Below are 24,759 nucleotides of genomic sequence, written 5' to 3'. Positions count from 1 at the left end.
TTATTTTATTAACCTACATTCATACTAACTTTACAAATAGTGCCTTCCCCTTTTCCCCTATTAATATCCATTTATTTTAGATTTAATTTTCGTTATGCTGTAATTGTACCTTCCTTTACATTCTCACCTTTATTACAAAAATAATTAATTTAAAAAACAGTTTGTGACTGTGTCTTTCAATTTTTCAGCATCAACTTGAATGAACTCTTATTTCAAATGTAGGCTAAATTTAGACATTGTCCCTAATGCTGCTGTGTAATACTTTCTTGCCTTGCAATCCATGAACAATAAGAGCCAAACAAATACACAGGACAACATGGAGGCAGATTTTCATCTTTTATTATATCGCAAACAATAATGACATCCAGGTATATTGTTAACAGTTTGCTGAGTGAAGAGTGAGACCATAGTGGTGAAAACAATGAGCTCTCCTGTGTTGTGCAGTCTGAAGCCCTCGATTGTGGTTCATGGACAGATAAAAGTGTGGTGGACTTTGGGCCGAGGTTAAAAAACAACAACAACAGACAGCCAAAACTTGTCTGTCAGTCCCTTCACACACCCGACCTATGTAGCACAGGGATTGCTTGGGACCTGCGAATGGCAAAAGGGGATTTTTTTAAATTTTTTTCCCACAGGGCACACACTTGCTTACAACACCAGCAGCTGTGTTGTAGCTTTTTTTCCATCGATTCTTACAAAAGAAACAGAACACACATCGTCCTGACCCTTGATTAACCACGTTCCTTGAATAAAAAACAAGGAAGTAGTTTTCAATTTACATTTTATGGTCTGGCATGTCATAGCGTGATCCTGAGGAGACAAGAATCATTTTCAAAGTTGGCCAAACAGTGTTGGACCTAAAGAAAGAGGCTGACTCATCAAGCTAAACCAGATTGTACAGAGGAATGTCTCCTTTTTTTTTTTTTTTTTGGCTTTAGCTAGAACATTAAACAAATTGGCATCTTCATTAGCTGTGCCAAATTGTAATACAAAAAAAAAAGCTGGTTTTCCACCTTAAGTCTTCCTTGGAAGTAAGGACAGAGACAACAGCTTCATGAAAAAACAAAAAAAGACCTTTAAGTGGGCACACCCAAAAAGGAGACATTAGTTTGATTCCCTGAAAAGAAAGAAAGAAAGAGGTTCTCCTTTGGGACATCCCAGTCTGCCACAATCCCATTAATGTTACAGAAGAAGGAGGAAATACGCCTCCTTCAAATTGCATCACACAATCAACAAAACCAGCCTTTCTGCAACCATTGAACAGAGCTGTCTGAACTCAGCGAGCCAGGGGACCAAAGAAGACACATTGTAAAAGACTATTTAGGGAAACAAAAACACCCTATTGCTTGTTCACTTTCTTACCGAGTTGGGTTCACCAGTTTGCCCAAAAAAACTGTAATGCTTTCATGATAAATATGCATCTTTTGCTAGTATCAGTTTTACTTAGCATAAAAAACAGGTGTACATTTCTAGCATTGTTTCATTCATTCAGAATAACAAGAGGCTACATACAGGCGTTTAAACTCATTTTTTAAAGCCAAGCCGGTACCAAGAAAATGCTCAATTCAGAGACTTGTATTTTAGAGACGGAATAACTTTAATAATAAATGTCAAGCTTTCCATTTGAGCTTAATTCTTTACAATGGCATTAAAAGGTAAATAAACAAAAATAAAATGACATCTTTTTTACTTCCATTGCCAGCCAATCAGTGACAGTCCAATGAGTTAAAGGTTCCAGTTGACAATAAATCCCATATCATTTCATATTTGATTTTTTTAACAGATTAAACATGAGATTGTAGCTGTTAATCAGGAAACTTGTTTTAGCAAGTTAGCAGATTTGCTACATTGCAGGGGAACAGGCTAGCTGTTTCCAATCTTTATGCTTGGCTCAGCTTAAAGGCCATGTGCTCAAAATACGAGACATGTATCAATTTTACCATACTTTTCAAATAGTTTAAGTACTTACGGTACACAGAGGCATTATTCAAACTAATTGGTCAGTGATGGATAGTCTCCAATATTCAAGCTTTTTAACTAATACTGTTCTGACAGCTCTGCCTCTGGTGCAGGTTTACATGCAGCAGTGCCACATCAACAGGTCACATCAGGCTCACATTAGCCACTAACAGGAGCTTGAGCAGCAGATCATCACATCCAATACACACAGGAAGAGGAAAAACATGGCAAAGAAGCGAAGATAAGATCAGTTTAAGCAGTGGAATTCTTTATTAGCCAACAACTGCATTGGAATGAAAGGGCTAATTAGAAATTATAAGTTTATGCATTTATCAACAGCATTCAATTTTAATGTTGTCTTTGGACCAATCAAGGGCCAAAGATTTAGTAAAAAGAGGGATGTGCAAGATTAATGAATCACCTTATCAGCTACAGTTAGAAGAAAGATGTTTCATGTATTTTGTCCTCCACAGGGCGTGGAATGGTTGTTTCTACAGTATGCACTGGTTTACAGTAATTTTCAAGTCTTTCCACAAAGATCAAAAGCTAAAATTTTGAGGAAAGCCACTCAGAGGTTGTTGCATACATGTGATGTGGGCTGCAGATGGATTCTTCTCTGCAAAGAGTCTCTGCTCAGGTTTTTTCTTTTTTGTAAGCATTCTCCTGCATATCTGATCCAGGAACTGCTCCTGTCCTCTTTCAACAGTGAGGAGCATCTTTAGTATCGGACCCCTCTACAGACTTTACACCATCAACAGATCACTTAACGTGTCTGCTGCCAGCATTTCCTCACTATACCTTAATTCCCATCCAGTTCATCCTTTAGTGCGATGATACAAAATTGCCAAATCTCTTAATAACAAGTTTAATTTACATTTCATATTTTCACAGAAAACTGAATTTTTCTATTCAAAACCATTTGTATACCCTCAGAAATTAGAGATCTTTTGCACATCCCAGATATCAAACCCAGGGGGCTCACTTTGACTCCTCATCATGCCTTTACGTTTTCCTTGTAGCAGGTTGCTTTCCACCAGTGGCTTTCTGTTTGAGGCCTTCATCTGCATCTTCTGACCCCATATAGTTCCTATAGTTAACCAAGCTGTGCCAAGACTGCCTGGATAAGAGATAAGATAAGAGTACTAGAAGTAGATTGAGGTGCCTCAGTTCAATGAAAGTCTGACATGCAAGGTCACAGGGATTCATCTCCTAAAAGGAGACACAACGAAGGTCTTTATCAAGTGCTCAAGATTACACAGGTGTAATCCCGAACTCTGCTCAGATGCCACTGTAACCCAGTGCGCACACTCACGGCGGTAGCCAAACAAACTTGCGGTGTACATTTGGACTTCTTTTGGAAAACACTCAAGTGAGAGAATTCACAAAAGCAACTTTTTTTAAGATTGGTATCTTTTCTTTTTGTTGCAGATTCATCAGATGGGATAATTTATCTAAAGCCTATCAGTGGCTCATGTGCCACCATGACAAGAGTACAAAGCTGTTTTTAAGCCCCAAGGTCCAAGGACAAACGTTTGAAACATTCGTATATACAGCCATTAAAATATTTCCTAGTCCACATGAAAAGAAATGGTACGCACACTTGAGAAGTGATGTTATAAAGCTACAGATTATTTGAAAACAGCCCCACAGACAATTGTATCTTATCGCATCATATATATGCTTTTTTCCTTCCTTATCTCTTGAACGTTTCACCAAGCTAGGCACCAACAGACTACGACAGTGAAGGAGAGAAAAAAAAAAAAAACAGAGAAAACAAAATCCTAAATAAAAAAATAGACAAAAATAAATCTTACACATAAAGACACTGTCATCTCTTAAATTATCGGTTTTTAGTGCCCTACATTTTACACCCAGTCAAAAAACATCTGCCTTCGGTTGGTTGGTAAGGCTGCGTGACAGACGGCCAGCCTCGTGGTAAACCTATGGTACTTCTAGACGTTATGTAAATTTACAGTATACAATTTTGGATTACCATGCAAGAATACTTTTTTGTGTAACATTTAGTAGCTCGATCTACATCCAGGAATAATTTACATAGATGGACAATATTTATTGGACCAGAGAGAGCGATGGAAAGATAACCATCGTGGTAAGTGCAGCCGGAGGAAGGAGATGATGATGATGATGATGATGATGATGATGATGATGATGTGCGGGTGAGGATTAGGTTAGGTGAGGGGGGCGGAGGGGGGGATGAAAGGGGAAGTGGGATGGTCGAAGGAGAGGTTGGAACCAGAGGAGCATCTGGGTAAATGGGGGTGTTGGTCCAATCCTCCAAGGTCCAAATCAGCGGCACTCCCACACTTTTAATGTTTGATCTACACTCCCAGTGACCACGTAGGGAGCGGCCTTGTGGAAATCTGTTGAGGAAACAAAAAGATAATCAGAGCAAATACAAACTAAGACAAAAAAGTCTTGTTTCCATGACAAATACTTTAATTACAACAACACGGCTGCTGCACACATTTATCTGTGCTCAACCATCCGTCTAGAAGGTTTTCTGCGTCAGATTCTTATTCATCACCAACATTACAGAGTATTCAGCGATTCAAATACTACTTGATGGCTGTTTCCAATGATTGGATAAATAAGACTAGACACAGTCTTTCTTTCCTTTAGCATTTTTTTTTTTCATTAAAAACTGAGAACATTGGCAGAAAAATAGCTCCCCCAAAACAACCCGTTAAAGGTTAATTGTGTGACAGTAACAACAATTCTGCGCTAACAGAAAGGGCAACGTCAGTCAAAGCTATAGCAAAATGTCAGCATTCACTTTTTCCCTCCACCAATAATAATTTGTCATTTGAACCACACTTCTATTGGAGGGGTACTCCCTTCTACTGGAGGGGAACTTATTTCTATTGGAGGGGTACTCCCTTCTACTGGAGGGGTACTCACTTCTACTGGAGGGGTACTCACTTCTACTGGAGGGGAACGTATTTCTATTGGTGGGGTACACAGCTAATACTCAAGTCTACAAAATCGGTATCAAAAGTTTTCTGCACATCTGTATCAGTGCCTATCATCCTTCCTCGTATGCAACCTCTTGATTATTACAATCACAGAAGAAAACGTTCTTACATCTGCAGGTTTCTCTGACCACATGAAAAACAAGTACAAGCTACTGTGGCTTACATCTCCATTGAAAATGGTTTTGGTGACATGCACCACTTATTGGCTCGAAAATACCAAAACAGAACAATCCTATGAAAAATAAGCTAACCTGCAAATTATGTCAGACTGAATACCAATGAGAGTTCCAATCCAGTTTGATTGTGTGTACAGACAGAAGAAGAACCCGTTGGAGAAATGGTGAAAATAAATGTTTTGCTTCAATGAAACCAAACAAAAGGTGCTTCAATTGTTTTTCACACCAACCCCAAATTCATTACATCAATATCCTCTTTATATCAAACAGGATTTAAGGGGACTGGGTTTCAAACGGTTTGGCAAGGAAAAGTTGGCTAAAGAGCTCCTCAAGAGACTTCCCTGAGCCTTGATCTGCTGAAAAGCTGCAGATATGAGGAGGGGGAGGCAGGAAAATCCTTAAGCTTTTGTCTACCTTTTAAACCCCCAGCTGCTATCAACCCTTAGGACTCGTAGAACACTACGTGGAAAAACTGGGTTTGTGTACAAATATTAAACCTTTGGCAAAAGCAGATATTTGTGAAACGAGCTCCACTGTCCAGTGAGCGTGAAACAAAGAGGTTCCTGCTGCACCTCAGGAGACAAACCGGTCAAACAAAAGCAAAGATGCTTCATGTGGTGAGGGGGGCTGCTTACCCAGAGAGGTAACAAAGTGTTCGTGGGCACACAGGGTTTTCATGCAGCGTTTGTTCTTGTAGTCCCAGATCCTTAAGGTCTTATCATCCGCGCAACTCACAATGAACTTTCCTCCAGGGTGAAAGAGGATACCACGCACCCAGTTGTCATGGCCAACCTGTGGGATAAACAGACACCAGTTGCAAACCAATTTATCTTATTGTGCAGAATAATTTCATTCTTTTTGACGTCTAGATTTCAGTAGATGGTGCTCACCAGAGTCATAAGGCACATGCCAATGCTAACATCCCACATCTTGATGGTCTTGTCTCTGGAGCCAGACAGCAGAAAGGGGCCTGGCTTACCACTCTTCTTGGACTGGTTGGGCACAAAGGGGAAAACGATAGAGCTGTGAAACACTTTGGTTCAAACAGTCATTACATGCCTGACATTTTTAACTGCATCAGTGGAGACTGGCATGTGCAAACCAAGCATTCACCAGAGTCATTGAAGCTGGGTTTCACTGTATTTGTCTGTTTAAGTGTTTTGGAGAAAAGGACTAAAGAGAAATCAGGCTAATCGTGAAATTGACATTTCAATATTATTGAAATATTGCTGTGCCTCATTCCAGCTCTAGCTGTCTTTTCCTTGTTGAACTTTCAACATTTTTAATTCTGGGACTTAACACTTTATTTTCCTAATTTTAGAACATAACCACTGGAGCAGTAACTGGTATCAGAGGTCGATACAGATTCAAATATGGCTTTGGCCTCCAACACAGCCTAAAATGTAGTATCAGGTGTTGCTGTATCATATTGTTGCACTATTTATCAGGTAGTAATATGCTCTGCTTATTTCTCACTATAAAAAGACAACACACCAATAATGAGCTCCTGAATCCATGTTTTTCACTGCTTAAAATGTTAGACTGGGACAACTGCTGCCAGGGAACATTTTTAACCTGACAAGGGGGATGACTGGACACACTTAAGATCACAAGGCACAAGGAGGGAGTCTGTGTTGACTGTAGGCTATGTTTGTACACAAGCACACACTCTCTCTTTATTAAAGACTGTTCTAAAGGCTGAGCATCACTGATGTATTGTAAATACTGTTGTAATCATGTCAGATCTAAATTGCAGTTAATATATTTTAAAAAAACATAAAGAGCTATAGCGACACTCCCCAAAGGTCCCCAGGTCTTAACATGCATTGGGAAATGAGGAGGAGATCAAGGTGTGGCTGTGTAATTATTGCTCTTTATTGGTATCGTACCTTTTGGATGGACGCTTGGGCCTAATGTTCACGCTCTCACAACTATCAGCTACCCTCGGGTTTAAAAAAATACATATCTTTAATTCTATGGCTCTCAATATTGAACAATGTTGTCACAAATCCCATATGTTTCATATAGTAGTAGTGCTTTACCTCAGAGCCTGTGGCTTCTTGGATGGTGGGGTGGGCACTCTCTGGTGCCCAGGAGATACACTCCACCACATGTTCGTGCTCCCGCAACTCAGCCTTGCACTCTTTGGATGCCACGGCCCACACACGCACTGTTTGGTCATTGGAGCTGCTGGCAATCAGTGTGCCGTCCTGGTTGGGCCGCACCATACGGACCCACTCCCTGTGGCCAGTGAAGGTCTTCACACAGTAGCTAATGGACAGAAAATAGTGTCATCATGGTTTCAGGTTTGAGCTGATCAATCAAACTGAAAATCATGTTTTGAAAACATAAAGTTGTTTGAAGGATTTCTTTGAGACTGCATACCCAGTTGCCACCTCCCACATTTTTATGGTTTTGTCCCTCGAGGCAGAAACGATGTGATCTCCATTGGGCATGATGGCTACAGACGAAACATTGTGATCATGTCCTGGAAAAAAAGAACAGAAAAACACAATCTAAGCTTTCTGAGCAACACAACCCAGAAACCATTTATTTAGACAGTAACATACCATCCGTTTAATTTTTCCTTATTCCAACAGACAGATCATTTTTTACACAGGTTTTTTTTTCAATATTCAACTTTATTTTTGTACATCCCTGTAGTCACCAACAGCATCACAAATCAAAGGGTTTGGTCACCATTAGCCAGTTATATGACAAGAGAGGCAGCCAATTTACCGGGGTCTACTTTGTTCCACAGAGAAAAGGAGATGCCTCATTACCCAGACGCTGTGCCATTTTTAAGCTGCTAAACAGATGAAGACAACAGTAAGTATTCTCCAATAGGCCAGTTTAACTGTGTGTGTGTGTGTGTGTGTGTGTGTGTGTGTGTGTGTGTGTGTGTGTGTAATCCAGTTGGCCTTGTGTTTTTTGTTAAAGATGTGAAAAATGGAGAAGTGGAGTCAAGGTTGAGGAGAAAAATTAAAGGCTATTGAAGAGTTAATAGACGGCAGGGAACTGATGGGGAACAAACCTACGATGCTGGGATCAATTTAATAGACAGACATATCTGTGCTTGTAAACACAGTCGACTGTGCCAGCAAATCACTCACATAATGCTGAGGGAATGATTCAGTGATAACATTACCAATGCCTTAGATCCTCAGAAAAGACAGACAAATAATTGACAAGCCTGAAAAAATGATTTGTGAATTAACGGTTTAGATTACAGAAGAAGGGGGTCCAAATGCCTGTGTGCTGTGGTGTGGAGTAGTTGGGTACTAAAAGAGACCAGAACAGTTAATTTGCCAGAGCTGGTTAGAATCTCAGCGCAGGGTGGTGGGAATTGGTGTGAAAACTAACAGCATCTGCACCACCTGAGCCCTTTGTACAGTCATATTAAGCTGCATGTATGATGCAATGATTGAACAACAAAAGAGCTCGTTCACCAGCTTGATGATTACCCACGTGGTCGGAGGCTAGTGTCAGGTTGTTGTTTTTTTCTTGATAACAAAAGTGGTCATACAAAAAGGACAAACACTTTTTTGAAAGGCATTAAATGTTTTTTTTTTCTCCTTACCATGCATGGTCCTGATGCACTCAAATCCTTGGAAATCCCACAGCTTGATAGTCATGTCTGCAGAGCAGGATGCTAGCAGCTTGCCGGTCTGGTCAAAAGAGATGTCCTGCACGGAATCTGTGTGGCCTTTCAGTGTGCGTTCGAAGTCTCCTGTTTCGTAGTCCCACACCTGCAGAAGACAACATATTTATACACCTACTTGACAGAAATATACAGCATAAAATACAACAAACATGTATAGCTAACACATTCTCTATTCATCTCTCAACGACAGTAGAATGAAGCATGAAGTATTTGAAATTCAGCTGACTGAATCCCTCTCCAGCCAGAGCTAAGCCTCCACATGTCACATCATCTGTGGCCCCGTGTCATCTCATTTCTCAGTTCAGAAGCCACAACACGGTGAGGAGAGCGAGCCAATATGTCCAAACAATCCATATTACAGTTCCAACAATAAAGATCCACTGACTGCGATTGTATATCACAAAACTGCAATGGCATTCCCCTTAACAGATCATTTCTGTAACTCAGTTTGCAGACAGCACACACTCTCTGCATACTGAGTTACAGATCCTTTGACACATTTTTCTTATAATGAGAGAGATGCATGTGCAAGTGTGATAAGGGTTACTGGCACTCCTGATCAAATAGATACAGTTCATTGTGTGTCATATGGCACTGCCAGTTTGAGTACAATATGGAGTGAACCGTAATAAGCCTTGTTTTCTTTCCTGAGAAAGCTGTTACGTCTCTGGCTTTCGAGCAGACAGACGGTTTGTCATGGGAGGGATAAACCCTCCTTGGTTTTCCTCTTTGGGTGGGGGATTTTGGGCAGACGGTGACAGGAGAACCCTCTCCTCCCCCCTCCCTCTGGTCCTACTGCCTCCCCCGAAAAAGGGAGCTACAGACAGTACAGATGGCTTTGAGGTACAAAGTGCATGGGGGGGCTTATCCAGGAGAAGATCAGTGCAGCTAATGTGTTTGGAGGTACACCAGGTTTAGCGGTCTACACAAATAAAACAGTATTAAGCGGTAACATCTGAAGCATTCATAATCCAATAACTACCTGTAAGTCAACTTTGTGATTCCTTGTGGCACACTTCCCGGCATTATTAAAAGAGCTGCTAAAAAAAATGCCCTTTTCATGTTTATTAATAGCTTACATTCTTTCAACACATTTACAGGCCAACAATAACACGAAGACTATCTTTGTCAATGCCACAAGTGAAGTAAGCAATGAGCATGCCGAAACATCAGCTCTTTGCTCTCGTTGAAATGAACCCGAACCTCTGCTCGACATGTATGAATGCATACCACGCTACGCCCGGGACCTCCTGATTTACATGCTGTGAAATGATAATAACCAAAGTCAAGGTTAAGTTTGTCATGGAAAGATCTGCTAGGTTAGAAATAAAAACTGGTTAGCTGAGGCTGACTGATGACTGGGAAAGAAGAAAAACAGTAAAAAAAAAAAAAAAAAAAGGAGAATGATTTGACTCAGAAAACAAAAAAACGAAGTGATACTTGAACCACTCACTTATTAAAGAAATACTTTTTTTAAACCCAGACTAATCAGAGCTCTGAGGGCTGGATCAGAAATGTTGATATTAACTTTCTGCACAATTCAGTTAAGTAGCTACATACAGTCACATACTCCATCGCTTGGCAAACATATTGTGGTATGTTATGTATAAGATTGATGCAGCCCAACGTGTTGTTGTTGACTTACAAAACAAACAAACAAAACTTGTCTGGAAAACTAACCTCCAGGGTCTGTCCTGGTTGCCTGACAACGGGTTTAAACCAAGAGAGTTAAATAAACCCCTCAATCAATGTATGAGCTTGAGTGAAGCTGGCAGATTGATAATGCAACCTTTGGAAAGAGCCGGGCGTGTTGTAATTATTGTCATTTTTCTAACTGACTTTTTTTGGAGTTGTTTATTAAACTCCTCTGACTTTCTCTTTTTCTTCAATCACACAACAATAATTCATAACTGTAGTCTATATTGCTTGCCTTAGTTCTTTGTGTTCCTTTTTTATTATTTTGTTTGTCCTTTATGTCACTAGTTTTTATTGTTATACCATCACTAAAAAAAAAAAAAAAAGAAAAAAAATCTAAGTTAACCAGCAGCTGGCTCCTGCTGTAGATGAACCGTACAGACAGACGTTATGAAGCTTTGCATTTGTTGTTGGACGAGAAAGCAAATAAGTTGGCTTTGTAAGTAAAATGACTTTGTGTCTAAAACTATTTATATGAAAATTGTTTGATATAATCAATATATAAAGTAACTGTCATGAATAATCTGCTCTGTGCTCTTAACACTGCAGCTTCTGATATGTGTGATAATAAGTAAGAAATACAGAAAAACCAAAAAACGCACCGCCTAAACAAAATGAAAGATGAAAATAAATTCAGGCACAACAAGGGAAGTGAAACAAAAATGGCAGCTCAGTTTTATTGCCAGTCTAAGTGGCATTGCAGTCAGTGAATGAGTGCAAAGAGAACAAGGTCTACTCTTCAGTTAAAAATTTAACAGCTGCTCAGGAGGAGAAAAGTAGGGCACAGAGGGAGTCAGGCCTTGCCACAGTGAGAGAATGCAATCGGGAAAAGAGGTGCGAAGAAGCAGGGCCGATTTTTAGATTGTGGGGACAGACCTGCCTCCTCCTGAGGGATGGATGTATCTGGTGGTGGGTAGTCATGGTGGGGCAGCTGATGTTTTAAGTGGAAGATAAATGAAGCAGGATGCTGGGAGGGGGTGTTGCAGAAGGAGGGAGGTTAGGGGGTAGAAATTCATGCCAAAAACAAAGAGGAATCCTGCTGCGTGGGTGTAGATGAGGAGATGTACACATGTCTCTTATTGTCTCATGAATAAAATATAGAGAACAAACAGCTGAACAGAGTATTGGCATTGTGCAGTGAGGTGAGGGAGAGCTGCTGCTGCTGCTGCAAAATAGCCCCGAGACACATCATGGAGTGTATATATGGAATCTAGGGAAACCGAGATGACAGAGGGGATGTGGGATCAAGGGGAGGTCTAGGAAGGAGAGAAAGTGGAGGCATAGCTTAACAATGAGGAATAATAGATGAGAAAGAGGAGGAGCAGCATTCAACAGAGTGAGCAGAAGCTCTGTGTGTGCTAGAGCGGCCATCAAGCAGGCAAAAAAAAAAGAAAGGCCACTCTTGTATACTTTTATTGTAACTGGGAGGAAGTTTGTCTGCTCTAGTTCCATCTTTAAAGGAAACCTTAGCATACACACAACCGGTACACAGTCACAGCTTGCACTGGGGAAAGTCTATTTGACTCTTTTATTGGTTAAGTTATAACTTTAATCAAATTGTGCTTCATTCATCAATTTATTTTAGCGTTTGTTCACTAAAAATGTCATCTTTCCCCCCAGTTCTAAGACAAACACACAAACCTGCATCTCTCTTCTCTCAATACACACAGTGGCTTCTCTTACTCTGTGACTTTTTTTAATTTCTTTGAAGATTGTCAAAAAAGGAGACACATACAGGCAGTCACACGTTTATCAAAGTCAATTTTTCACTTAGGATTCCAGGTGAGCCTCAAGGGCAGATGGCTTGTCGTTAATAATGTAGCATATCTAAATGATTCAAAACTATGATAGTCCAGAATAACACGGTCAGCGACTAGCTGCAGAAAACGATTAAAACCAGGGTGAAATCAAGTAAGTAAGATTTGCACATCAGTAAAGGAGACGGTACAAGCAACACTGGCTCTGTTTTAAAGATAATGAAGGGAGATTGTTCAATAGTTTATTGATCGCAGAGATTTTATAAATAGATTTGAAAAAGGAAGAATGTTGGAATTGTCAGAAAAATATACCACAGGTGGACAGGCCTCCTAGGTACATTAAAAACTTCCAAGTATAGTCTTTGGCTGTTTTTGAAACCGCCTACTACACACTACTATTGAAAGTAATATGCAGTGTGTACTGCACACTGCACACTATGTTCAACAGTAGTAAGTATGACTGCCAGTTGGTGGTTATTTTGCAGTATGCCAGGCTGGGCTTAGCTAGTTTCCTTACTAGTAGTATGTAATACTAGTGTAGTAAATGATGACGACAGTTTTCACCTATCTCCTCTCTAAAGCATATCAAAAACAAGAGCATGAAGAGTACAGGGAGATTCTCTACTAATCGAGGGCTGATTTGTGTCTTTCAATAGGAATCCTAAAAGTAATAATAAGCTCATTCTTGATTTCAAGAGGACAATCTGTAAACACAACGCCCCCAGTCACTGCCACTGCAAGCAAACTAAAGAGCATTAGTTCTGTGGTCCTATCTGAAGCTCTGCAACAAATGCATCACTAAACATTCATCCAGCAGCACTGACCTTTATTGTTGCATCCTCTGAGGCAGACACCATGACGCTGAAGACTGGGTGAAAGATGACACGGGTGACTGGACTGCGGTGGCCACTCAGCGCGTACCTTTCTGGCGGGCGCGGGATCCACTCTTTGGGGTCTCGCTTCTGTGTTACGGGCCCGCCCAAAGTGATCTCTTCCTTAGCTTCATTCAGTTTGGATTCAAGTTCCATCACCTACAGAGAGATTACAGGTAGGCGTTAACGGTGTGGAGGCAGAGAGTTAGTTTGACAGTAAAAGGGCCTTTCAGACAGGATGCGGTGGTCGCTGCATGCCCATTCATTGTCTTTGTGTATATGCGCTTGCACCGCACCAAGCTGAGCGCAGCTCAAGGCCTGCTCTGCACCCTACTACCTCGGCGAGCTCACACCTTATCCTATCTGAAAGCCCTTTAATATGAATGAGTAGATAATTACAGCAGGGAGTTATTTTACAGATTGCTAAAACATTGGCTTTTAAGTGTGATTGGGTCGGTTTTAAACAATTTAAAATGTATTAACTGTTGGATTAATACTTTCTTCGCCTTGTAAGACTTCCTTTGGGTCTTAGCAGGAGACTCAGCAGTTATGTCACGAACCATTCACAAGGCTACAATCCCCCACAGGCACTCTTTGATGGTGAACAACCCCACAAACCTTCTTTTGTAATCTGATGACTGAGGTCCATTTCTTTTCCAAAAGGCCGGCGTACTTCTTATCCAACTCTTCATTCTGTGTACAAAAGAGGGGGAGGGGGACAGAGAGGAAAAAATGAATATCAGGCAAACATATGAAGAAAGCCAATCAAAGTTGAGGGCTCAGCATTATCAGGGAGGCCTGGAGGGAGGGAGGGGGGGGGGGGGGGGGGGGGGGGGGGGCAGCTGGAGTGGCATGCTGAGGTCTGCTGGCTATAGTAAGAAAGAAGAGGGAATTATATACACACCCCTCACAGGCCAGCTCTGACTGCCAGACACCGGCAACCTACTGTACAACATGCATGCACAAACACATGCATACTACACACACATTAACACACAACCTAGCCTTAATCCTTCTCACACAAGCTAATCTCCTGCAGACAAGAAAGGCTTAGGCAGCTTACAGCCACACACCCGGTCCTGGAGGCAGCAGTGGACGTTAACTTGTGGCCGTCCTGGCAGACAGACGCTTCCACCTGCAGGCTAATGCCATGAGCTGACCACTACATTTTACGTAACGGCCCTCATGGCACGCACAGTTTGTTTTTTAGTGCCAAGAAGGAACCACAACAATGTGGTGGCATGTCTTCTATGTCCCTGCATTTAAACAAGTGCTACAAATGAGGATTTTTTTTGTTAAATGACAATACATTGTCTTGATTTATTGACCCATAGCTTTGAAAGTAAAATGACACAAAAGAGTGACTCTTATTCCCTTGAGTTTAATAAAAAAAAGGGGGGAAATAATTAATGTTTTGTTTGGTTTAGTCTATTCCTGAACACCAAACATAACAGTTGTGTTGCCATGGTGTATAACATTGCCTTGTGGCTGTTACTAACTATCAAAGCGTCAAAAACCCACATTGACAGACAGCCACGAATGTCAGTGAGGGAGAAAATTAGCGATTCGCTCCAATTTCACAGCTAGCTCCTCAGCCTCGGCTGGAAACAAAAGCAGGCATTCTTGAGGTGTGGAGAGTCTGAAGCACCCCCAACGCCTATATCAAACACTTCTTAATGTGAAGGGGTGATTCCTTCGAGTAGCATGAGGTGTAAATGAAGACAAAGATATGAATGGCTCATTAATGAAGGAGAAAGAACACATAGAGGGAGCTGAATAAAACCAGTATGGACAAGTCTGCCATCATCTTATCTGCCATCTGCCTGGAGACTCTGCCCATTACATCAACACACAGACACAGATACACATACACACACGCAGGAGGAGTGCCAGACTTCACTGCAGCAGCACCACCAGCAGCCTCGTGAAGTGGGTAGTTACCATATGGATGTGTGAATGTAGTTATATACAATTTCTTGAGGCAAACATTTTTTTTTTAAGATAATTTAATGTGAATAAAACCTAACTGCATATAACAAATGCCTTGATATTTAAATATCAAGCAACGTGGCCTTTAAATAACTAGGTTTTTCTAACATAGTGCTTCCAAGGTGTTTGTTGCTGAGCATTCATACCCAACAGGGTGCACCTATTCCTCTGTGCCATTCATCTATTATTCAGCCTGCTTCCGCAGGCTGCCTCAGAGAAAACGTCCGGAGTAGAACGAATAAAGACACAGAGGAAAAGGGGTAGGTATCACGTGAATACAAGGTGAAAGAAACAGAGGTGCTACGCAGAGACAGAGCAAAAGAAGAGTAAGATAAAAAGAAGTGTCTTGTATGAAAGGGGGTTGAGTTGAATAATATTAGAAGTAGGAGATCATGTTTTGTAAGTTGTAAGTACTGAAACCCTTAATGTATGGATTTGAAGCACAAGAATCCCATTTTAGGAGCACAGTTATAATAATTAACTTTTCCACCTATGTGACCTGATTGTACAGGTGTAGAGACAAAAGCAAATCCAATGTTGAGGGCTCAAAACAATGTTGATTTCTTACAAGTATTTATTCTAAAACTCTTTGAGGAATTCTCTTTTGTTATATTTGGCTGTATAAATACAACTATTTTAGCCTGACACGACTTAATGCTAATACTTTGAGATGTGCCTAATTTTTTCGCTCTTCACGTGAAGGTTGGAATGGAGTGGGGAATGTTTGGAAACATTCGCTTTATTGAAGTAGAATCAGTAAAATATGGCTGATTGTTATATAATTCGATTTAAATCCTCTACCACTAAGTTTAAAAACAAACTACATTATAGGAACCTTAAAAAGCAAATGTTATATCATAACTGTTGTAGTGGATGCATCAGATATCACAAATGTGCCTTGTAAAAAAAGAGGGCACTGAGTGTGTTCCCCCTCAAATTCACAGGTGGATAAAAGCTTTTCACAGGACCAGTTAACAGGAGCACATATTAAAGTGTCCCTAATCAGACGGAGACGCACATAATTGGGAGCAGGTGCTGCCGGTCACACTCGAGAACATGTTAACTTAAATGACAGACTAGGGGAGAATCAGGGCGTTATTGTGTGTATAAATTGGTCTGATTGGCTGTGCGGATGTATGTGTCCACCCTTAATCTACTCACATTATCTAATTCCGCCTCCTTCTTGAAAGTTGAATATGCCTCTTCATATCCATTGGAACGTAGATAATCCGCTATTGCTCGATTTCTGAAACAGACAAAGAAGACCCATAATTAGTTCTCCTGATTAGCAGACAAGATAGTTGTTAGAGTGCCATGGGGAAACGACATTGGGAAATGGAGTTGGATTGAACATGGTAAAACAAAGACAGAAAATGAGCATGTTCAGGAAATGTGCCAGACGAAGATGTAAATTGGACATGATTTCACACATTCAGACTGCGTTATCACGCTTCTAGCTCTATGATAAAAGAAGTGCTTTGCATGCACAAATGCAGCCTAACACATAGCACTATATTAAACAATGTACACAGACAGCCTCCTGCTATTTCACATCCATACACACCCACACCCACACACCACTGTCTACACCCATTTCACACAAATCGAGATCACATCTGTCTGGTTTCTATAATGAGCTCTTGTTGCTGTGGGCAAATAATGGAAAGGGATGACTCCCCATGGTGTAGATACCAGAGAAAATGAGAGGCAGTAGTACACATCCCAACATTAACTAAATACACAGAGAGAAAGACACACAACCATAAAATTAATGGAGAAGTGGGATAATCCCTGAATAAAGCCTATCAATAGATATATTCTACTATGCTTCACCTTCTCTTTGCTTTAGAAAAAAAAAAAAAATGTCATTCATACGCCCAGACCTTTCAGACCAACCCTCCTAGTATTTCAAATATGTGAAGAGAGATGTCCGGATAGGACATACAATAGACTAGACATGCAGAGCTGAAAGTAGAGAAAGGAGGCCGTCTTCACTGGTCACATTCTTATTTTATGGAGGACCAAAGGGGAAACTCACACACACACACACCTACAGGTCTGGTTTACGACTGCAGCCTCAGCAGCAGATCAATTTACCAAGAGTTATTAATGAGGTTCAAGTCGGTGAGTCTCAGCAATTCAGGCTTTTGTTTTCCATTTAATTAGTTCCTCATGAGGGTGCAAAAAAAAGCAAACAATTTATAAGGCTTGATTTTATCGTCTACAATGTTTCGTTAAGTGTATCAAAGGTTTGTGCAATCTTGTCTTTATATTCTTGGTAGAATGATCAACTCTCACGTCAAAAGCACTGTGACAATACGATATGTTGTCTTCTTCAATGTTTTAACCACCCCTTTTTTACATTTTCGATACGATAACCATACCACAGAGTTGATACAGGAAAATACCAGCTGAAAGTCAAAGTGACTTTTTTATCTTTATTAAACATTTCAACAATCAAACCTAAAAATAAAGAATACTTTGTTATGGGCTTCTACATCAAACAAACGATACAGGGTTAAATTGACCAATTGGACAATGATACAGAGATACCAGAATTTGTGATTGCACCACCAGCGTATAGCTATTTAAGCTATGTTAACCTGACTGTGGCTAGCATATTTATGCTAATATTCAACAGGAACCACATGACTACCCAGGCAGTCTCAAACGTATAGCATTTTTGCTCTGCATATCTCTGATGCATACTAATACTGGTTAAAATTAGAATTTAAAGTCATGCTCATGTCAGGACACGACAATCATTTCACACAATACACATTATTTTTTCATGTTTTCTTAGGCTTTAATTTTGAGTGCCACAATCTTATCACTGAGCGATGATAAATCCATTAAATAGCCTCTAAAAGAAGAAACTTTTCCAATACCATGACCAAACATGTTGCTAATAGTATTCATTTCTTCAAGATTGTTCACTTTCATTTTTTTTCCCATCACATGCCACAATTTGCAAAAACTGACCTTAATTAATATATATTTTCCTCCAACAATATTTCTTTCATTCCAGCCCTTCTGTGTTTGCGCACAGCAAAACCCACCATTAATGCCATGAGGAGCTAGACAAGCTGTCAGGCAGCTTTGAGGTGCCAATATGAGGAGGGGGTGGGGGGTACAATCTGTCAGCCCAGCCTGTGCCCCCTGTGCCCTCTCGGTCAGTTTTCAGCACTGAAGACCCCGTCTCCCTCTGCCCACCTGAGTCCCCATGACAACAGGAGCAGGCCTTATTACTGCTCAAGGTTAGCAGGAGGTTATCTACTCCTCTGACGGGCTGTCTGCAGCAGGACTGGAAAAGTGTGTGTGTATGTGGGAGAGGGGGGGGGGGGGGGGGGCAGCATGTCTGGGAAGGTGTATAAGCAGGTGAGAGGAACTGAGGCACAAAGGAAGCTTTGATGTAGTGTGGGTGTGTCAGACGATTGTGTTCAAGCAGGAGTTCCTCTGGCAAACCCAACAATTAGATATCATACAACTATTCATCAAAATCTGTACCATCTCTGTTGAAATCATCTGAAAACAAAAGGCATAAATAGGTTCTGCTTTTTCCCCCCAACAAAATTTGATCCAAACAAACTGAAAATCTCTGTTTGATCAAGAGTGCAAATAAAAGTGGACACAGTATAAGGTAGTTAAAACTGAAGACAGCACACTGTAGTAGATCATAGATTGGGACCAAAGAATGACCTGAGCCTGTGCATGTTAGCTTCGGGCCCATACCGGCCCATCTGCATTTATTGAATAAAACCCAACAGTTTTTTCTTTTATAAATTGGCTTTTAAATTAGAGTTTGAAGATGTTTGAATGACAGAAATATGTTCAGATGATCTTAGTGAGCCCAACACGGAAGCATGTGATAAGAAAACAGCGTATTTATTAGGATCGCTAAAACACGGATTAAAACACTTTAAAAATGAAGGATTCTTACAAAAATGTCTACTTGTCTCCTGGCCTGTTTGGCGCTTCAAAGTGGTGATCTATCAGTACACTCACATCTCTGTGGTTCTGTGTCTCTGTGTGTGTTGTTGCTCCTGGTCCCAAGCATGTCTGCCCACCAGCTGTCTTTCCAACCCTGTGCATGGTACTGACCCGTCTTTACTGACCATCTTTGCTAATAGGGACTGCTTCCCTGTTGACAAACATGCTGCTTAGCAGATTTGGCTATTCCAGCTAGAAGCAGCGGCCAAAGTAACTTAAACGCTGGAAGAACCATCGTTTAAAGAAGGACAGCACTGAAACCATCCACAGTGGACACTTTTTCTCTTCTTCTATGAAAGCTCTGAATAAACCAGGTTTACAGTGGTAGTAGAGTTCATCAGCTAAGAACTGAGAAGGGACATCGTCAATGGTAAGATTAACATGATTAAAGGACTGCTGGTTAGCATTCTGTTATAACAATTTGTTGGTATCTTCTGTGGGGGGATATTAGTTGGCTACCCTATGCTGATGATTTATGGTAGCTGCTAATCTGCTACCAAGATAAGGAAAAGCTATGTGTTTGTTAGTGTTAAATGAAGACGTGCATGTTAATTTTCAAGGTCAGTTCATGTGTAATATGGGTACACAAGCAAGCTGTTACCAAGGTAATGACAACCGCATGACATGGTAACAACAACTCAGTTCTCCAGTTTACATTAATTGTCAATCTTGGGTTGGGTTCGGACATAAAATATAGAATGGTTGGCGAGTTGGGTCAGGCTCGGTTCCTACTGACAAAAGTCACTCTGATGTAAAGTTTATGGCTCTTTTTGTTTGTAACATGCTGTTTAATGCATACCAAACCGTATAGCAGTTTGTTTTGGAAGCTCCAAGGTGTGTTGTAGGAATTATGAATCATTCAGTATTTGATGGGGCTTTTGCATGGCACAAGAACAATAAAACAAACACTATGCCATCATCAGCAAGTGTATAAAACGGGAGGGCTGATATTAATGAACAAAACTACCTGTTTCTTCATTTTTTGGGTATAACTTAAGTTAAGTGCACACAAAATCAAAATATACAACACAATAATGTAATATGACTACACCCCAAAGACTGAGAAAAGAAAGAAAAGGGGGAAAATATGTTTACTAGTGCAGAGAGAAAGAGAACAAATCCCATGGTTTCCATGGTTACTGCAACCCACAGATGGATGACGTGATTGGGAGATGGTGAGATGGGGCGAGTATATGGACAGAGCAGACAAATAGAGAGGAGAAAGAACAAAAGAAAGCCTGAGATCCTTTATTTTAGATATAACTTTGGTCCGTTTCAATTAAGTCAATAGGGTTTCTCCAGCCTCACAAAGAAAATACTATTTTTTAAATGAGATGCAAGTTAATTTGTGTCTTTCATTGAATTTTTGTCACAGAGAGGTTGTTAATGGATTAAAAAGGAGAGATCATTCTCTGACACATGTCCAGAGTCAGAGAGAGAGAGATGCATGACCATGTCCTTCAGAGAAGAGGTGAGTCAGACAGCCAGCAAATCTCTGTGACATCACTTCCTCCACATTCCTGCTCAGTGAGCATTCACTTTCACATCACTTTTATAACAAGAAAACACTTACTTACAGCGCTTCTACTTTATTCTTGAATAGAACCTTCAATGAAACAATCGAAAAAAGTGACCACTTTTCATGTCTAAAACATTTAACTTTGATAAACAGTTGTAAGTGCCCAGTATTCTGCATAAGGTCAATCTCATGTGGTCAAAATGTTCACTTGTACCTAGCTGTGTAAAGTCTCTCTGCCAAAATGGCCATTTTTTATGATGTAATATTAACCAAGGGTGTGCGTGATAAGTCAATTTAATGTTGTCACACTTGCTAGTCAGAACTAGAATTTCTTGTTGGTATTATCATATTTTGATAAGTTGCCCCTTAATGCCAGTCAAATGTTGTGCTTAAACTGTAGTGCAGCCACCTGCCACTAGCCGATGAAGTTAGTTAGCTAGTTTTCTTTAAATGGATGATTTTCACCAAAACATATTAGGTCGTGCAAAATGTGTGACGTGGCAGCTGCACTCGCAGTAATGCTGGCGCGCTCCATTATTTTATACCAGTATATCGGTTTTAGATTAAAAAAAAAATAGGTATTAAAAGTGCGACTTATAGAACAGATCTTACGGTAATACTCAGTCTGAGCATTCCTCCCACTGAATATTTTGAAAGTAACCTTCATATCACATACAGCACTAGTAGTTGCTGTAGACAGACTCTTTATGCTCTAATCAATTGTACAGGAAGGATGATTTTGTTTGCCTGGCCAACCAAGGGTAATATATCAGTCTATAGGTACAAGTCTAACAAAATAGCCTTCTAGACCAGACGATGTATGGACCTGTTCAATCTTTCAGAACTCTGATGAATTTTTAATAAGACAGGGACTACACTCAACAGACTCCCTCAGAGCATATAAATTTTACTTCCTCTGGATTTTTTCCCCAAACCTTTAGACAGGCAGTGTTTGAAATGAACTGTTCAGCCACCTCACAACGTGGCAGGAAGTTGTCTGGTGGCTGTGAACGGGCTTCATAAAGCTTACAGAGATTGTACCAGAGGTTAATGATAAGAAATGTTCAAACAGCACAGGACAACAGGTCAGTGCTGGATGGTGATGTAACCACAGCCTCTATTAAGTACACGTATTCAAGCTGCATTGCCACTTACAATGCACGGCAGTACTGCAGAGAGAACATTTAACCCATAAAACTGAAAAAATCTCTTGAAACTTTCAAGTTGTCCTTGTGCTACCAATCATGCATCAAATATGTTCAAGAATGTTGTCATTTTAATTTCAACAAAAGCAACACTCCCATCTCTTTATTCAACTATCGCTTTCATCACCTGAAAGGAAATCTGGGAATATTTGTGAAGTTGAACAAACACTCTGCAATTTAAGCTATTACTTTCTCAGACTAGCAGAGATTCATCAGGTACCCTACGTCAGGCAAATGCAGCCATTTCTTTCATGTAAAAGACTACAACCTTAGAAAATAAGCCACAGCTACTGCTTCAATGTTTAGCCAAAGAAAGGAACAATAAGGAAGCAATATTCAGCTAAAGCAAGTGTGTGCACAAAAACAAAGCAGGCACCCGCAGAACTAAAAAAGTAAAGCTTGTTTTGGTTTTAACAGCTGACTGCTGAACAGTTGATAACTTCTATCCAGAAACATTCCACAAAAGTCATGAGACTGCATAATAACTCTGCTTCAGTTTTATCTCTGTGAAATCTGTTACAAATCCATTATTTCTCTGGCTTGGCTTTTGATGAGGAGCCAAATTTGCTGGTCATTAAGACATGTCACCTGCAGACAGGATTCAATATTTACGGGTTGACTCACCGACCAAGGTGGTGGGTAGACTAAAAGTTTCACAGCCACACATGTTTTTGTTTTTTACCAGCTAAATGATAACTTGTGTTTTTGTTTCACAAACACATTTGCAACAGTACATTCAATTGAGTTAAAGTATATAAAGCATAATGTTCCATGGAATTGAATGACAGATTTGACAGAAGTCATGGGTTGGATCATTTTATCAGATCAGGAAATTGAGAAATGATAAAAAAAAAAAAATCATGTATTTGCTTTCCATTATATTTTTTAAAAAGGTAGTAGTGCCCAGGCCACCCTCTGGAACCACCCTTGCATTACAACATTAAGTCAAAACAAAAATACATCTGTGAATAATCCACTTGCTTTAATCTACAAAATCAAGTTTTTCTCTCAAATTATTTTTGACAAAATGAACACATAACATAAGCAGACTGTTTATAATTTGATGTGTGTCTATGTCTGCTCCTGCTCAATGATCATTTACAAAGTGAAGCCTGAATTTAGCGTGCACTGTATTTTAAGTGTTTGGATATAACGCAGAGCTGTATTACAGGTCTGTGTGGAGTTTTCCACAGACTGCAGAAGGCTGTGGGATAACGTTACTATCCTTAAGTTACTAATTGTTGACGGATGCAGACACAGTAAGAGTGAACAGAGAAAAATCAAACTGATTAGACCACATGCGATCCTAACTCTGTCCGTATGGATCAAGGATCAACTGTGTTCCATACTTAAACCAGGTGCACGTGGTTGCTGGCAATCCAGGGTGCGTTTGTGTGGGTTTTTGCAGCAATGCATGTTGGTGTGTCTCAGCTTTTGCCCCAGCTTTGCTCTGTCATGCAGACAGCGGAGGAGCAGGGAAAAGTAGCTGCAGCAACATCAAACATGCTTCACACTCAGCAGAGTTTGAAACATGACCGTTGTGTAAAAACATTAACATGCCATTTGGCGGATAGCCCTCTGAAATCCACTCGCCAAACGGACAGATCTATCTGCATTAGTCGCTCGACCCGTGTTCATTTGGGACCCTGTCTGCACACAATCAGGACCAATTTTAGCAAGTCAAATTAATTCACCAAATATCTTCAAAGAGAAAATTAGGTTCATTTGTTAAAGTTTCAGCCCTTTAATTTGAACAAACTTTCAATCATCTCAAAGCTTCTTAGACTGGTGATTATCATAATGCTGTTCATTTCTACGGGAATCAGGTAGACTATGAGGGCTTCTTTCATAGTGGTTATGAGCTCTGCAGAGAGGATCAACCATTAAGCCAGAAGAAAACTTCAAAGGAGAAAGTCCCTCTCGCTCAGCTTCACTAAAGAGTACATGGTCCATTTCAGGACTGTCATATTACTACTCTTAACTATATGAGGTATGCATGTGCAAGATGGATTCGGATAGAGGCGCAGAATGGACCTAAAAGCTCAGCTGTGTTGTGTAAACACCAAACTGTATAATGAGTGAATGAGTGCACACATTTCTGTCACATGGGGATGGTGGTGGAGCTTTGTTTGAGTAGCTGAAGCCGGAGCTTTCAGAGACAGGTTCACTTCTTAAATCTTATGAGTATGTGGATAAACAAAGGATAATAAGGAGAGACATTAGACAAGACTTGAAATCATGCATTTAAATGACGCCTTAATAAGTCAGGTTCTTGTACTAAACCGGGTCTACTGAGGTATTTATCCTTATTCATTTCTGGAGTTGCATTATTGCTTTTGTGGGCAGAGCTGAAAATGTTTTTGTCACACTGGCATAGCAAGAGACTTTTTAACAGTTATCAGACAAGCAATAGCATGTTCAGGCAGCTTGTAAAGAGTTGCAGCTCTATTCATCTGCAAATTATTTCATCTACCACCATTTCATTTGTTTTATCAATAAAATATGAGAGGAAGAGAATCTATTTCAAATCCAATTAAAAGTGTTTTACTTTGGCAAATTCAAAACTCATAAGATTTAATATTTAACAGCTTAAGTAAACCATCATATTCTTATTTCTTTTTTAGAAAATGGTACAAACAAATTATTTGGTGTTTCAACTTGACTATTGGTTAAACATTTTCCACAACAGTAAATGTTTTTTTTGTTTGACTGATCACTGCTCCTCTTCTATGACAAACTGTGTATGTATGAAGCTAGCAATGTTGTAAATCATTGCTAAAACTACAATGAGAAACAAAATATAGACGTGGAAGGATGACAATAATTGAGGAACAATGAAAAGAAAAGCCATATACACCGGACCAGGCAAGCATTGGAAACCCACATTTGCAGAGTATCCATGTTTTCTACATCCAGCAGACTGGTATCTCTCAAATCAAA

At 40.1% G+C, this 24,759-nt stretch overlaps 1 protein-coding gene across 1 annotated transcript in view; it reads right to left on the bottom strand.

Annotated features, from left to right (window-relative positions):
* Positions 1-323: 323 nt before the first annotated feature.
* The window catches only part of LOC109988013 (lissencephaly-1 homolog), a 39,232-nt gene continuing 14,796 nt past the window's right edge, over positions 324-24,759 (bottom strand). The window contains exons 3-11 of the mRNA XM_065960253.1: positions 16,267-16,351; positions 13,735-13,809; positions 13,069-13,275; positions 8,709-8,877; positions 7,514-7,616; positions 7,171-7,399; positions 6,019-6,120; positions 5,764-5,920; positions 324-4,340 (exon numbers count right to left, since the gene is read on the bottom strand). Of these exons, the coding sequence (XP_065816325.1) occupies positions 4,267-4,340; positions 5,764-5,920; positions 6,019-6,120; positions 7,171-7,399; positions 7,514-7,616; positions 8,709-8,877; positions 13,069-13,275; positions 13,735-13,809; positions 16,267-16,351 (1,201 nt within the window). The 3' untranslated portion in view covers positions 324-4,266. The remainder of the gene's footprint in view (positions 4,341-5,763; positions 5,921-6,018; positions 6,121-7,170; positions 7,400-7,513; positions 7,617-8,708; positions 8,878-13,068; positions 13,276-13,734; positions 13,810-16,266; positions 16,352-24,759) is intronic.

This window comes from Labrus bergylta, chromosome 11, assembly GCF_963930695.1.
Source record: "Labrus bergylta chromosome 11, fLabBer1.1, whole genome shotgun sequence".
NCBI classification, from domain to species: domain Eukaryota; kingdom Metazoa; phylum Chordata; class Actinopteri; order Labriformes; family Labridae; genus Labrus; species Labrus bergylta.
The sequence above is the reverse complement of the archived record's forward strand: the minus strand, read 5'-3'. Positions and strand labels throughout refer to the sequence as shown.